This window comes from Rhinopithecus bieti, unplaced genomic scaffold (genome assembly GCF_001698545.2).
Source record: "Rhinopithecus bieti isolate Rb0 unplaced genomic scaffold, ASM169854v2 scaffold_2432, whole genome shotgun sequence".
NCBI lineage: Eukaryota > Metazoa > Chordata > Mammalia > Primates > Cercopithecidae > Rhinopithecus > Rhinopithecus bieti.
Genome location: NW_016804136.1, coordinates 4,245,628 through 4,262,837, shown reverse-complemented (window position 1 = coordinate 4,262,837; position 17,210 = coordinate 4,245,628). Strand labels below are relative to the sequence as shown.

The following is a 17,210-nucleotide window of genomic DNA, read 5'->3' as shown; positions in this document are numbered from 1 at the left end:
AAAAAAAACACTTTTCGTTCAAAAAAACACATTTGAAAAGGAAATCTTCAGCAATACCACGAAATCTATTACAGCTAAATTTCAAAAGTGAGAGAGAAGAAATAAGGTACAAACATCAAGGATTTCTTCATATCTTTTGGCTGTTTGTTTTAGATCATCATCTTTCTCGGCAATTTTTTTAAGTAACTGATTTGTCTCTTCTTGATGGCTTTCTAAAAGTTCAGCCTCCACCTCCTGGGCCTTATCTAATAAATAAAAATGGACACAGGCAAGAAAACACATTAGTCAAGAGTTAATATTTACATCTCAGTTTCAGTAACAATTCTCATTCCAATTAATTTTGATGGTATTTAATTTTATATAAGCATTGTAAGATGTTTAATGAGACATCTAACTCAACAGTGATCATATGTATCCTTTCCCTGAGCAAAAGTGTCTTTTTACAAGGTAACTAATTAGCTAATACTTTCCGATTGTTTTACCTGCTCCCCCTCTCCTTAAGGTAAGTCATTGCCAGGCAGGGCAGGTTCCCAATAGAGAACGTTATTGGACAAGGATTATTTCTTCTCCAGTTTAATGACTTAATGCACTTACCACAAAGTGCAAAAACAATAAGCTTAAATTATAGCCTCTGCTGATATAGTTGTTCCTTCTGGAATTTAAACTTTTACTTACTGATAGTTTCTTTTATGGTCATTTCCAGCTCTTGCTCCTTTTGTGCCAGCTGCGTATTAAACTCCCTCATCAGCTGTTTTAATGTGGAATTGTGCTTCAGTTCAAGATCTTCCTGCTCCTGTCTGAGTAACAAAAATTTACAGTTAACTGTGGCCACACAAAGAACAAGCTGCAAGGAACTACCTGGTCTTCAAGACAGTGCATTGAGTTCACTGTATGAAAACATTTTTGGAGAGAGAGAGAGAGAGAGAGAGAGAGAGATGTGTGTGTGTGTGTGTGTGTGTGTGTGTGTGTGTGTGTGTGTGTGTGTGTGTTGTGTGTCCAGGTACAGAAAACACTTCTGGAGGGACATATCAACTATGATTACTTCTAAGGGAGTGGTCCTAGGAACCACAGAATTTTTGTTTTCCATTTTAATTTTTTTCAAAACACATCTATGTTATATAATAATACTGCTAATACTAAAAACAATGAAACGAAAAGAAAATAATTACTTGGATATATCCCTAATAACCAGAATCTTGTACACAAGAAAAGGTTTTTCTCCCCTAAATGGACATGGAATAACACTGTCACTTGCCCTAAATTGTTTTTACTTCTCCTCATATTTAACATACTGGATTTATGTTTAATACTTTGGGTTGGTGAAACTTACCCAAATAATTTAAAATAACTGTATTAGGCACCAAAAAAAAAAAGGAGACTTCATTAAGGACTGCCATAAAAATATTCAAGCTGATATAAAACTTACTTGATTTTCTCTTCCCTTTCTTGTTCATACTCTTTCTTTAGTATTTCCAATTCTTGCTGATGCTCCTTTCTCAACATTCGAAGGTCTTTCTGCAGTCTAACAATCTCCTTGCCCAGTTTCTGTTTCTCCCGTTCTGCCCCTGCTAATTTAAACTCCAGGTCATTGTGCTGGGCTTCCATGTTACTAAGCAATTTGGGTTGGACCAAATGTGATTTGGACTTTTCGTCAGTGTTTTCTTCCAAAAGTTCTGTGGGTTTATTTTTTCCATCCATCTGTTGTAAAGCCTGTAATTTTTCATATTTTGAGGTCAACGCTTCCATTTCAACTCTATGTACTTCTTTCTGTCTTACTAAGCAGGAATCCAGCTCTTTTATCTTTTGCTCCAAGATCTGACAGGTTAGTTCCTTCTCCTGGAGGATTTTCTGGACATCGTCAAACACATTTTCCAAGTTTTGCTTTGCCTGTATGTTATTTTTACCTCCTTCTTCTTCCACATGCTGGGATACTATCAAGGAATATTTCTTGTTTTTTTCTTCAAGTTCTTCTTGAAGATGACCTATCATAACTTGATCTTCATGTTGCTTTGCCTCAGCATGTTCTAGCTTTATTAAGAGCTCCTGGTATTTGCACTGCGTTTCAGAATGAGAAGAAACGGTCTCTTCTTTTTCCTGCCCTACCCTCGGCAACAGCTTTTCTTTTTCAGTTAAATTTCTTTGTAAAATACTGATTTTTTCTTCATGTGTCTTCTGCATACAGCCTTGGGAATCTGCTTCTTGTTCAGTACATGCTGCCACATTTTTTGCTGATCTGGGTACAATTAATGTTTCTGATTGTGAACTTTCCACTGACTTAAGTTTTTCTTCCAAGATGTGAACTTCCCTTTCTTTTTCCTGCAATTTTGTATTTAACTCACTCAAATGGCTTTCTGTACCTTTTTTATACTGCTCTTCTTTCTCTTCCATTTGAGATAACAACTGCTTCTTAATGGCAGCAATTTTTTGTTCAGCTTTTTTCTTCAACTCTGCTAATTTTGCAGCACTTTCTGACTCAAGCCTATCTTCCAATGCCTTTAACTCCTCCTCTTTGCTTTTCACACTTAAATTCACATGTTCTAATTCTTTCTTCTTAGTTTCAAGTTCAGCTTTCATGGAATAAACTTGGTTTTCAAGTGTTAAGATTTTTTCTTCAGCTTCTTTAACCCTGTTGTCCTTTTCCTCTCCTAACTCTTGAAAATGTTGAAGTTTCTGAACCAATTCTTTGTGTTCAATATCCTTTTGTTGATTGTAATTTTTAAGAACTTCATTTAAGGTCTCTATTTCAATCGTTTTCTGGGTAATATGGTCCTCCAATTCCATAATTCTTGCTGTTTGAGTCTTTAACTCTGTTTCTAAATTACACTCCTTTTTCTCCATCTTGCTCTGCTTGTCTTCCATTTCACCCTTTAAACAATCAAATCTTTTATTTTGCTGATCAAGGTCTTCCTTCAATAAATTTATCTTCTCATCCTTTTCATGAGCTTCCTTTGATTTTAATTCAAGCTGAGTCTGCAATTCTTTAATAGTGTTTTGATGCTGTGTAAATCTTGACTGCGCTTTCTTCTTCCATTCTGAGAATTTATTGGACCAGTGATCTACCTGCTCAAGAGCAGACATTTTCTCTTTACTCAGAGTATCAACTTTTAAAGATAAATCTTGCACCTGATCCAGCAATTCATGTTTTTCTTCATCATACTGCTTTCTTAGTGATGAAATGGCTGCTTCTTTTTCGGATAGGCTGATACTATTTTGAAGTTGAACATTCAAATCAGTTAGTTGTTTACTAAGACTGCTAATCTCAATTTTTTTTTCTTTAAGCTCTTCTTTCATCAATGTGACAGCGTTGATGTTTTCAGATAACTCTTTCTTCAACTGTGTTATACAAGACTCCTTTTCAGAAGCAGCCTGTTGCTGATTGCCTCCTTCCTTCTGTAAGGCTTCTTTTTCTGTTACAAGACTTTCAATATCAGCCTTCATGCTCTTAATTTGATTTTCTTTTTCTTCTAACTGATGAGTAGCCTGTTGAAAAGAAATATTTAGTGCATTCTGTTCCTCTGTCAACTGTCTAAGCTGTGCTTCTAATTCAGAAACTGTGCAAGTTTTAATTAACAGTGCCTCCTTAACTTTAGTTGTATGGTGCTGACAATGAGAAATCCTAGAGAGAATGGCATTAGTTTTACTACTACTAATGTTGATTAGCTCATTTGTTTTAGCTTCTAGTAAGGCTTCGGTTTTCTTACAGCAAATATCTAGCTGAATCGCTAGTTCCTCAGACAGTTTTTTAAATTCCAAGCTCTTGTCCTCTAGGCTTTTGTTACTGCTTTCATGTGAAGATTTCAAACTCTGGAATTCTTCATCTGTGGTTTTCAACTTGCTAGTCAACTCAGAAACCTTCCGCTTATCTTCTTCTGCCAGCATCTTCAGTTCAACTAGCTGCTCTTGAAGAAAAGTATTTTCCTTCAGAGAATTATTCAAGTCAACCTCCAGCTTTTCAAGGTGGGCTTTCAGTTTAGTTTCATCTTGTGCAAGAGAATTCACATGGGCAGACTTCTGCTTTAACTGTTGCTGTAATTCATTTAGTGTTGTATCCTGCTTAACACCTTCTTCCTTCAGCCATGTTATTTCCTTGTTCATCTCTTCTTTTTCACACCCAAATAGGAGGATCTTCTGTTTCAGTTCTGCTACCTCTTGTTCTTTTTCCTGCAATTGGATTTCATATATTTCCTGAAGTTCGTCAGCTTGCTGATTAAGTTTCTTTTCCCAGATTGATATGACATCATTGAGTTCTCGTTGATGAACCTCTGTAAGACTTTCTATTTGTTCCTTTTGGTTTGTTTCCAGTCTTGACACTGCATCACTGATTCCAGCTGAGTTAGCCTGTGCCATTTCCAGCATTTTGGCATTAAACTGTTTTTCTTTCTGACTAAGTTCTAGAACAGTATTTTCAAGCTCTTTCTTAAGTTTGGCTTCCTGATCCAGTAATTTTTTCTTTAACGTTTCTTGCATCTCCTTTGCTTTCTGCTTAATTTTTTCCATCTTTTTTTCTTGGTTTTTAAATTTGGTTTCATATTCCTCATTCAAAACATGAATACTGTCCTCCTTGGCTGACAATTTCTGTGTGAGTATCTCAATTTCTTTCTTCTGTCCTTCTCTCATTTGTAAAATTGTATTTTCCTTTTCCACCAAGATTTGCATTGTCTGTTCCTGTTCTCTGTTACTATCTTCAAGTTTGGACTCATAGACTTGGGTTAAAGATTTTACCTTTTGCTCCATTTCACTATTCTGTTTTTCAAGTTGCTGCATTAAGTCCTGCACCTGGATTTTGTGAGCATCTAACTCAGTACAAACATCTTTCTTTTGTGTTTCAACTTCAGCTACCTGTTTGGTAAGAAGAATTCTTTCTGTTTCCAAATCCAACAACTTCTGCTGCAACTGGGCCAACTGTTCCTCATATGCTTTTGTCTGCTCATGTGTGGCACTCTGGTAAGACTGAAAAACATCCAGCTTAGCAGATGCCTGCTGGAGTTCCCCTTCAGACCTTTTAATATCTGCCTCTAAATTTTCCACATGAGTCTGATGCTCTTTCAAATGCTTGTCCTTTTCCTTCAACAGAAGCTCAAGTTGATTAATTTGATCTTTTAATGCCTTCTCAGTCCTCTGGATAGATACCTCGTGTTCTTTAATGATACTGTCAACTTGCTGCTGGTGATAATTTTTCTGTTCATCCATCTTGGCCTCTAATTCCTGCTTCATTTTATCTGTTTGATCTTTCAGAACAGAAAGTTCCTCTTCTAGCTTGTGACGGGCTTTTAATACCTCTGACAGTTCAGAAGATAATGATTCTAGTTCTGTTTGTTTCACGTCAAGCTTTTCTAAAGTCTTTTCATTCATTTCTTCTATGTGAGCCTGGAAGAGAATCTCTTTGTCTTTCAACAATGTTTCTTTTTCTTGTTCACACCTTTCCCTAAGTTTTTCCATTTCTGTCTGATATTGTTGCTTTAAGACTTGGAGTTTTTCAGTCCAAAGGGCATCGTGCTGATGCTTAAGGCTTTCCAATTCTGTCTTGTGTTTTTCAACCATGACTGTAATCTCCTTATTGTGCTTATTTTTTTCAGCTTCCAGATGAACAGCCAAATCTTTTGACTGATGTTTGTTTTCTTGTAAGCTTTTTTCCAAAGAACTTTCCAATTCAAGAATTCTCTGTTAATTAAAAACAGATGCATTTTTATTAAAGTACGTACTTACCTATTAGCAATGATACACAGACATGATGTCTACCACCTACCTGAAGATCAAAATTTACATAAATAGCTTAACATATCATACCAAACACTAGAAAGGACAAAGAATCTGTGCTCAATTACTAAAGGAATTAAATAACAAAGAAAAGATTATGGCTAGGCGTGGTGGCTCACGCCTGTAATCCCAGCAGTCTGGGAGGCCGAGGAGGGCAGATCACTTGAAGCCGAGAGTTTGAGACCCAGCCTGGCCAACATGGTAAAGCCCTGCCTCTACCAAAAAAATACAAAAATTAGCCAGGCGGGGTAGCGTGCAACTGTAGTCCCAGCTACTCGGGAGGCTGAGGTTGGGGAATCCCTTGAACCCAGCGGAGGCTGCAGTGAGCTGAGATCGTGCCACTACACTCCAGCCTGGGCAACAAAGCAAGACTGTCTTGAAAAACAAACAAACAAAAAAAACAACAAAAAAGAAAAGAAAAGATTATATGCTTAACCCAACTCATAGTTCCAGCCTACATACTATTTTATTATTCTCATAATTTTAGAAGAAAAAGAACGTATGATTTTCCACCTTCAAAATTATCATTTAGAAGGTTCTTTTTTCAAAAAGAAGGAACTTACACAAATTTTAACAAAGATTATTATTATCTCATGAAAATGTAATTTTGACTCTGAAGGAGTTAAGTAAGGCAGACCCACAAAATGTCAGAACTGGAAAGGTCCTAGGGTCCCAAGGAATTACTGAATATAATCTCTTCATGAGACAGGTGATGAAATTAAAGTATAATTAAATTAAAAAGCTAACAAGTAGAAGATCTAGGCCTCCTAAGTGTCCATTTCACCCACCATGGAACCTTTTGTAAGCGTTAGTAACGGAAAAATTAAGGATGGTTTAGAGCTATGAGTAAGAAGTATGGCTGTTTTACTATCTAAATCAGAGCAAAAAAGCTAACAAGTCTAAACATCGTCAGTTTTCAAAACAGGTTGTACGTTTCAAATACTACTAAGGAAAGGGTCAGACAGGGTCTTTAAAATGTACACTCTGAGACATATATACAAATATGTTCATTACGGGACTATGTTTAGTATGGAAAAACTGGGGAAACCAAATGCAAAACAACACACTAGTGTAATTAAACTGTGATATAAGCAGAGACTGGATTACGTTCAGGACATGGCATAAGATAAACCTGGACATGCAGGAAGGTGCCAGAACAAACAGCGCCTACAAAATGAGCCCACTTCCTAGACATCAAGGATGAGTACGCAATGGAGATGCTGCAGGGTCAGTGAAAAGCGGCAGACTCAGTGGCTGACAGAAATACAGCCAGCTAAAGGCAGAACCAGGAGCACCATGTAATAAACAGAGCCTAAAGCCAAATCCACTCCCATGCATAGCGCACACTACCTAAAAATGAAGGGCACGTATACATAAATCTAATCCAGTAATCTTTGAAACTTTATACTGACTACAGAGATAACAAATTTTCATAGGCAAATAGTTTCACAACTCCAGAATCTTCATTAAAACTTACAGTTCTGTAAGTCTCTACTTCTTGCTGAAGGTTCCGAAGTTTATTTTCACTTTCTGTGAGGATTGCTTTTTTCTGCAACTCTAACTCTTCTAGGGCCAAAGATTCTTGCTGTTCTTTTTCTTGGCTGATCTTCAAATATTCTGATTGACTCTTTTCCTGTGCCAAAAATAATTAATACCACCTTAAATGCATATAAATCTTCAGCATTTGCAAAGTACTTCCCCAGGAATCATTCATTTCTTTTGATCTGCACCCAGCCCTGTTGGATAGGTAATGTCATCAACTCTCTCCTCCCATGCTCTAGTCTATAGAAACAAGGCACTATGGCTTTTCCAGTGGGGTAATTGCCACAATTACTACTGATATGAAAAATTTTGTTCCAATAACCCCACTATGTCTGCTATTTTTCCACTACTTGAATGTTTTACAAAACACTGCTGAATGTGAAAGGTCACCAGAGTTCGGTATTTCTACTCTAGGTCTAGAAACTAGATTTAAGTTTATACAGTTTGTGAGAAATACCTCATTTAGAAAGGGACCCCACACGGAAAATCAAATTGAAATCAGAAGATGACTTGTGAATATATGGGTAAGATCAAGACAGTATCTATAAAACAAAGCTACATTGGTTCTACCTTAAAAAGCTACATTGGTTCAATCCTTAAAAGCTTCTCTGATTGTCCTTACCATGTATCAATATTGAATTTAAAGTGTTTAGTGTTTTGAGAAGAGAAGCTTTAGAGAGTATTTTTAATGGTCGATTAACATATTAAATGTTAATTTCTTAACTGAACTCCAATTAAGACAAGTGTACTTATCTATACCTATTGCTTAGAGCAGATATTGCCAACGGCAATACTTTCAGTTCACTGTACTCAAAGTAAAGTGCACTACTTTAATTAAGGAAAAATTTTGTACCATATTGAGAGTAGGTTGATAAGAAAATATTAGTTTCCATAGCACTGATTTTAAAATATCCATTTAAATATATTATTTAATGTAAACTATATTTTAAATATATCTCTACATGCCCATAAAGGAGGAAATTTTAATAGTCCACTGAATTAAGAAACGGGCAGGCACAGGTACCCACACATGTGTATATGAAGGCTGGCTCAGTGTCCCCAAAGGTCAATTACCCCAGCATGAAAACTCAGAGTAGGTCCTCATGACAGGCATTTTTAGTGCTATTTATTTCCCACTTTGTTTCTTAATTTTTTGCCCCTATTTTTAATTTATGTTGTACTGTTACAGTTTAAGTATTCTGGTAAAATGCTTTAATTCTTTTCTGGATCAACAAAGAAAACAAGTATGTGGCCATATATGTGTAAATTTCATGACCATAGACACCCAATCATACTGTAAATCCATGTGCCCCCACAGAGCAGGTTAGAGAACTTGTTAACTCAATTCAAGAATCACTGCTGCTAGAAATTCTCGGAGCCCCAGAAGCAACTAAGAGTGAAAACAACAATATATGTAAGAAAGAAGATTAAAATCTAAAATACTATTTATAATCCTTTTACACTGAAAGTATTTTTGAGTTATACATATTATCTTATGGATAATAACTTCATACAACAACATATTACATTTTTGTCACTAACACTTTTTTATGGGCAACTTATGTAAAAGGCTTTCATAAGTGAAGAAAAATATTTTTTGTTTTAAACTTTCAAATTATGCTACTTTAAAAAATCTTTCAGCAAAAATCTCAATCTGCTTTTCTGGTTTTTGTTAGTTCAGGAAGTTTTTAAATTTAACTCTATTTTTTAAGCCATCATAAGGACTGAAAATTAGTACTGAAATTATTCCACTTAAAATAAAAATTACTTGGCCATTTTTATTTCTTCTTCTGTAAAATGCAACTCAGCCAAAATTTTCTCAGACTTGAGCTCTGGGTACACTCAGTCTGATGAGATTTTTGACATTGTTCTTGAATTATGCACTCTCTTCTTGAATTATGCAGTCACTAGTTCAATTAATCTATCTTCTCCTTTTCTTGTCCCTAATCATAGCCTACTGTCAGGTGGGAGGGATGGATAAACAAACTGCTTAATGAAAGTGTGTTAGTTATAGTGAATATTGACAACGAAAGAGAAATATAAATATTGAAAGAAATTGTTAAAATTTTTTAAATGTTTTAAAAAGAAAGTATGGCCAAGCACAGTGGCTCACACCTGTAATCCCAACACTTTGGGAGGCCAATGTGGGTGGATAACGTGAGGTGAGGAGCTCAAGATCAGCCTGGCCAACATGGTGAAACCCCATCTCTACTAAAAAAAAAAAAATTCGCTGAGCTTGGTGGTGTGCACCTGCAGTCCCAGTTACTTCTGAGGCTGAGGCAGGGGAATCACTTGAACTGGGGAGATGGAGATTATACAGGCTGCAGTGAGCCGAGATCTCACCACTGCACTCCAGCCTAGGCGATAGAGCGAGACTCCATCTCGGAAAAAAAAAAAGAAAGAAAGAAAGTGTGTCAGATCAGTAAATTTAATTTTCACACAATACCAAGCTAATAAGCTCTGACAGCTTGCCTACTCCCTATCCTCTCTTTATACCCAAACGTCAAGGCTGCCAGTAGTCTGACCTCCAACTGGAATGCAACGGTGAGAGGATGATAACTTTGTAACTCTGAGAAGTATATCTAGAGCAGAAAAAAAAAAATAGGCACTTACAAGAGCTACTTTCATTTGCTCCTGAAATTCCCTTTCTCGGGTCTGAAGCTTCTTGGTCAGTTCCTGCTCTTTTCTGGCCAGCTCCTTTTCATGAAGCTTCTGTAGCTTAGCAATTTGTTTTTCTGAGGATTTCTGAAAATGAGCCAAATAGATAATATAAGGACACCCAGAATAAAATATGTAACTCCACAACTAAATACTATTATAATTTACTCAAACTAATAACTTTTTAAGAAGAAAAAAAATCATATTCCTCCTAAAACACATTTCCTACACAGATCAAAGTCATCAAAGCCATGATAGTTAAAAGAATAACCAGTAATTTTCCTCTTATTTTAAGACAAGTGCTGCTGCTGCTGCAATAGACTTCATTTCCACATCTTGTAGGGATGTTCCCTACAAGTCAGGATAGGGGAGCACAGCTGAGGAATAAGGATGCTCTCAGAGAGGGCACTACACTGGTGAAGGTGCGCCCTGGATGCACCAATCAAATTATGCCCAGCTTTCCAGGTTTGTACTATTTATTAAAAGGTACAGGCCTTGTTCTTTTTTTTTGGATAGGAAACCTCAATCTCATAAAATGTCAAATCTCCTTATATAAATCTAAAAGTTAATATACCAAAAAAAAAAACCAGAATGGGGGAGCCCACTGGACAAAATAAACATGGAAGAATAACAAACACTATTCCAAGAAATAAGAGTAATAATAAGAAGCTACCAAATAGCATATTATAAAATTAGAGTAAAGAGCTGCACACGGTCAGACAAAGCAATAGAACAGCACAGAGAATGAAGGAAAAAAAACCTCACATTTAATACTTTAATAATTTAGTATGTATTAAAGATAACATGGGCGGGGCATGGTGGCTTATGCCTGTAATCCCAGCACTTTGGGAGGCCAAGGCAGGAGGACAGTTTGAGCTCAGGAGTTCAAGACTAGCCTGGACAAAATAGGGAGACCCAGTCTCTACAAAAAAAAACAAACAAAAAAAGAAGATAATATGGCATATTGGAGAGAGAAATGTGGATTACTAAATAAATGATTTGAAGACCATTTGGTAGCCATCTGGGAAAAATTTAAGTTGAATCCTTACCTCACTCCTTACACTAAATAAATTTCAGTTAGATCAAAGATGTTAACGGTAAAAAAATGAAAGCATGGAAGTGCCAGAAGAAAAAATCAAATTTTAAAAAATGATCTCAGGACTGAACACGTGTTTAAAAAAAAAAAAAAAATCCAGATAGCATTTAAAGAAAAGCCTTATAAATTCAACTACAAGGAAAAAAAAATTTCTACAAAAACAAGTTGCAAAGTCAACAAATAACAAACTGAGAAAACTATTTGGCTAAAAGGACCTATGTCCAAAGGGCTAATTCTCACAAACAAAGAGCTTCTACAAATCAATAAAAGACCAATAGCCCAACAGAAAAGTGAGTCAAGGATTTGGCCAAATAACTTAAATAGGAAAAATATGTTTATCATACAGGTAAGAATTATATATATTAGAATGATAATTTTTTTAACATATAAACTTGGAAAGATAAAGTTAGATAATGCTATCTTTATGAGGGGGGAAACATATTCTAACACATTGCTTGTGAGGGTATAAATTGTCCTCCACAGACCTCACAGCAACTAGGCAACAATTAAAAATACATATAGTCTTTGCTTAATAGTCCACTTGTAGTCATCTACCCTAAAGAAATATAAATGTAAACAAGTATGGATAAGAATATTCACAGGCCAGGCACAGTGGCTCATGCCTGTAATCCCAAAAATTTGGGAGGCCGAGGCTAGTGCATCACCTGAGATCAGGAGTTTGAGACCAGCCTGGCCAACATGGTGAAACCCTATCTCTATTAAAAATACAAAAATTAGCTAGGCATGATGGCACATGCCTGTAATCCCAGCTACTCAGGAGGCTGAGGCAGGAGAATCGCTTGAACCTGGGAGGCCGAGGATGCAGTGAATCGAGATTGCAACATTGCACTCTCCAGCCTGGGTGAGAGAGCAAGACTCCGTCTCAAAAAAAAAAAAAAAAAAAGGAAAAAAAAAAAGTGATAATTTGCAATAGCAAAAACAAAACAATCTAAGTATCTATCAATAGGAAACTGATTAAATTACAGGACATTCATACAATGAAATCTTGAGCAGCAGCCTTTAAAATAAATGGGGTATCACTATGAATTATCAACTACCAATGGCTAAGAAACAATCTCCTAGAAAGATTATTAAGTGGAAAAGCAAAATATAGAACATTCTATATAACATGCTATCTTTTGTGTTTAAAAAAAGAAAAAATTGAATTTTAAAATGATGTCAGGATTAACCATGTGGTTTTAAGTTAAAAAAAAAATCTAGATACCATTTAAAGGAAGCCTAATAAACCCATCTATAAGGAAAAGAAAAAAAAATTAGAGGAGAAAAGAGAAATTATATACACAGGCTATCTATGAGAAATATACTCAAAAAGGAAAACAGCACTTTTCTTTGGGAAAACAGGGGAATCTTTTCACTATACACATTATATCCTCTGATTTTTATACCATATGTCTATATTATTACCTTTCAAAATAATACACTATTTTTAAGTTGTTGGAGTCCATGGTAACATTACTTATCACATCATATGACTACTTTAAAACTTAAAATACAGTCAGGCAGTTACAGTTAAGGCCTTATATATCCAATAATTGGCCACAAATAATTTCTACTTTGAAAATTACCTACAGTTCAGCAGGAAGAAGAAAATGAAAAGAAATATAATTTACCCCCTCAATGCCTGTTATGCACTCATAAGTAAAATCACAGAAACCTTACCATGAGTTATAGAAATGCATACTGAAACTCTGAAATCCAAGCCTCATCTATTCAGATCTATAATTTATCTTGAGCAATTTTAGTGGCCATAATCAAATATCAAGAATATAAACGGGGAGTCAGTAAAGAAACAGGATAAAATGAGCAACGTGGCAAGAAAGGCAAACATGACAGGAGGAAAAACAAGCAAAAAAACAAAGCAGAAAAAAATGGGTGAGGAAGGAAGCTGGGAGCAAGGAGGGGCCATGATGATGACATGTTCATATTTCTGAAAAATTGAAAATCTATGGGATTTTAAAAATTCATTAATTTCTAAGAGATCTTTCCAAAAAGCTAACTTTTAAAGTGAGGTCTATCTATATTAAGAGTAACCAGAACATTAAGTAATAATGATCCTTTAAAACATTTAAACAATCTAGTCCCACAGTCACTTACTCCCTCATTCCCTCAACACACACTAGGCAAGTATCTTCTTGGCCAAGTTCTTTGGAGGATGCGCTACTGAAGCAGCTAAGTAGCCTATCTTCAAGGTGCCTAAGCTTTGGGGAGCCACAGAACAGTTAAGGCACATCTCAGTTTATAACATAGTCCACTGGAGAGAAAGCAAAGCTTAAAAGGTTCCAAAGAATTACCTTAGTATTAAATGCATTTATCTATCAAAATTTGTACTACATCCTGAATATCAGGAAACAGTCAATGTCTAAAATACAAACAAATTCTTCTTTACAGTCAAAGAGTGTAAGGAAAAATACACTTAAATTTCAAATTTGTTGTGGCCCATTTCATTACAGAATTATTCTTACTTTCATTACATCAACAACCTCTTGTTTCACCCGACTTAATTCCTGTTGAAGACTGATGCGTTCCTCCTCACTTGTTTTTTCGATAGTTTTTATTTGTTCATCCATTTCTGCTTTCAGTTTTCTCCGTGCTTCCTCTGTTTTTTGGGCTGTACTCAAAGCTTTTTCAAGTTCCTCAAAAGCTATAATGAAAACAGCAGAAAACAAGTATCTCAAGAAATATCACTGAGCTAAAGTGTTTTACATTCAATTTTTGAGAACTAAGAGCAGCAGTAGCAGGACAGGTTTAAAAACTCATCATTGTTCTAAGCCAAGACATATTGGAGTAGTTCAACAAAGCCACAAGAAATGTTCAGTCACCAAAACCAATTTGTCACTGAGTTCTGGATTAGGATATTAAGACTGTTTATACGAGCCTAAGCTTAGAAGTTTGGAAAACATAAATGACTGAAGGCTCTCCATTCTCTACCAGTTTCTTTATGGATAGTAAATTTAAAGAAATGAAGATTTGTCCCTATTTCTGTACTGTATAATTTCAATTGCTTTTTGTTTGCTCTATAGTTCTTATCATCAATAATTATGTAATACTATTATATACTCACTACGACACTTTTAAGAACGGAAAACTATTCTTAGGCATATTTTATTTTAAAACTTCTTAACTATATAATAAAAGAGCAGAGATTTTTGTTACTTTTTTAAACATTTACCGGCTGAATATTTCGAAATGAAACTTACTATTTGTATAAGTTTCAAACCAGAGCTCTTTCCAGGTGACTGGAAAGAAATCTTTACCTGATTCAACAGCATTATAGAAAGGCACTACCACAGCAGGGGGTTTTTGGGTAAGATAAGGAAGAATTCAGGCTCTGCAAAAATAATCATCTTGGCTAGAGTAGTAGGTTTTTTTTCCTGTGTGTGTGTGTGTGTGTGTGTGTGTGTGTGTGTGTGTGTGTGTGTTTGAGACGGAATCTTGTTCTGTCACCCAGGCTGGAGTGCAGTGGTGCAATCTCAGCTCACTGCTACCTCCGCCTCCCGGGTTCAAGCAATACTCCTGCCTCAGCCTCCCAAGTAGCTGAGACCACAGGCATGCACCACCATGCTTGACTAATTTTTGTATTTTTGGTAGAGATGCCTTTTCACCATATTGTCCAGAATGGTTTCAAACTCCTGACCTCAAGTGATCCATCCACCTTATCCTCCCAAAGTGCTGGGATTACAGGCATGAGACACTGCATCTGGCCAGGTCTTTAAAGAGGCCAAACAGCTCAACATTATCAAACAAAATCAGATAGGATGGGTGCAACAGGTGTGTAACTTGACACCGAAAATACATACATGTGACCGGGCACAGTGGCTCACACCTGTAATCCCAGCACTTTTGGAGGCTGAGGCAGGTGAATTACCTGAGGTCAGGAGTTCAAGACCAGCCTGGCCAACATGGTGAAACCCCATCTCTACTAAAAATACAAAAATTAGCCTGAGTGAGCAGTAGCACACTCCTGTAGTCCCAGCTACCCAGGAGGCTGGAGGCAGTAGAATCACTTGAGTCTGGGAGACGGAGGCTGCAGTGAGCTGAGATGGTGCCACTGCACTCCAGCTTGCCCGACAGAGCAAGACTTTGTCTCCAAAAAAAAAAAAACATATGTGTGTGTTTACGTGTATTTGTGTACACAGATGGTCCCTGATTTATGATGGTCTTGGATCTGTCAACTTCACAATGGTGCAAAAGCAATACACATTCAGTACACTCCTCCACTTAATAATAAAGTTATGTCTGGATAAACCCTTTACAAGTTGATACTGATATTTTCAACTTACAATTAATTTATCAAATTCTAACCCCACCATAAGTCAAGGAGGATCTGTATACGCCTTTACATATGCGTACATATATGTGGGTTGTATATGTATGTATGCATGCACACACACACACACGCATTATTAGCATAATGATACCCTAGGAAAGTCCTACTGCTACTGCCATCCTAGATTATTTCCTTTAGTCCTCACAGAAGTCTCCAGACTTCCCTCTACCATTGAGATGGACGATAAACAAAACTCAGTTTTCAAGATGGGTTTGTAATCCTACCAAGAAACATATGCCCCAGGGAGACAGTCGTTTATTGGCATATATAATATTTTCACTTCCAGTGGTATAAGAAATGTGGGAACTTCAACCTATGACAGCTCAGAAAAAAAGGCCTTTCATTAACAATTTGGTTTAACACAGTGGTTTGGGCATAGGAATTGCAAACCTCAAGACAAACATTTACTCTAAAGCATTTTCTCAAAGGCAAAATTGCCAAGAGAAGAGTGAATTCTGGTAACAACTGGGAAATGCAACTTCGTTTGCTCAATCATTTAAAAAGTAATTTATCTGACAATCATATATATTTTTTTCTTTTGACACGGAGTCTCATTCTGTCAACCAGGCTAGAGTGCAGTGGGCGCGATCTCGGCTCCCTGCAACCTCTGCCTCCCAGGTTCAAGCGATTCTCCTGCCTCGGCCTCCAGAGTAGCTGGCACTACAGGTGCCCGCCACCACGCCCAGCTAATTTCTGTATTTTCAGTAAAGACAGGGTTTCACCATATTGGCCAGGCTGGTCTCAAACTCCTGACCTCATGATCCATCGCGTCGGCCTCCCAAAGTGGTATCTTTTATATAAAAAGCAAATCTATCCAATTTATTTTATATGCCCAAAGTATAAAACTGATACTCAAATAAGGTCTAAATTTCAAAGGAATATTAATTAGCTGAAATTATTTATAAAGATTCCTATTGCCAGGTGCAGTGGGGCTCATGCCTATAATTCCATCACTGTGGGAGGCCAAGGTGGGAGGATTGCCTGAGCCCAGGAGTTCAAGACCAGCCTAGGCAACACAGTGAAACCCCATCTCTACAAAAAAATTAAAAATTAGCCAGGCAGGTTGGCTTGTACCTGTAGTCTCAGCTACTCTGAGCAGCTGAGGTGGGAGAATCACTTAAGTCTGAGAGGTCAAGGCTGCAGTGCGCAGTGATTGTGCCACTGCACTCTAGCTTAGCTGACAAAGAGAGACGTCTCAAAAAAAAAAAAAGAAAAGATTCCTATTCTAACTTTACTGGCATTTGCCTGCAAACCCCAACATGATAATCCTTAGATATAAATATGTTGGAAACAAAAATGGTGTCTTTGGTTTACATATTCTTTTACTATAAATTCTAATGTCAACCATACAGAAAATACAGAAATAATGAACGCTTACTGCTAACAAGAAATTAGTTTCCTCACTTAAAAAAATCAGTCAAGAAATAATGAACGCTTACCACTAACAAGAAATTAAGTTTCCTCACTTAAAAAAATCAGTCCAGTAAAGTGATTAATTATGGGAAAGATTCTGAAACAAAGTGCTTACTGCCTAAGTTTGTGTTGAAGGTTTAAATGCTGGGGGAATGAAAAAAGGTATGACCAATGTCTTTTAATACTTAGATGTCATCAGCACCTTTTCATTATTATTCAGCATATAAAATTGCATCTCGGCATTTGAGTAATTCACAAAAATATCTTCAATCAGGCTCTGGAGAAACTGAAGAGTTTTGAAACCCTTTCAGCAAAATAAGAGTTTAAATGAAAACCTTTTGTCAATTAAGTAAAATAAAACAAAACTATGTAGTCAAATCTAGTGAATTTTTTGTT

At 36.4% G+C, this 17,210-nt stretch overlaps 1 protein-coding gene across 2 annotated transcripts in view; it reads right to left on the bottom strand.

Annotated features, from left to right (window-relative positions):
* GOLGA4 (golgin A4) overlaps positions 1-17,210 on the bottom strand; it is a 119,677-nt gene that overhangs the window by 38,115 nt on the left and 64,352 nt on the right. For both annotated transcript variants that reach the window (XM_017866586.1, XM_017866582.1), the window contains 6 exons: positions 13,537-13,715; positions 9,913-10,044; positions 7,235-7,390; positions 1,427-5,661; positions 676-797; positions 115-245 (listed from right to left, as the gene is read on the bottom strand). In XM_017866586.1, coding sequence (XP_017722075.1) covers positions 115-245; positions 676-797; positions 1,427-5,661; positions 7,235-7,390; positions 9,913-10,044; positions 13,537-13,715 — 4,955 coding nt within the window. The remainder of the gene's footprint in view (positions 1-114; positions 246-675; positions 798-1,426; positions 5,662-7,234; positions 7,391-9,912; positions 10,045-13,536; positions 13,716-17,210) is intronic.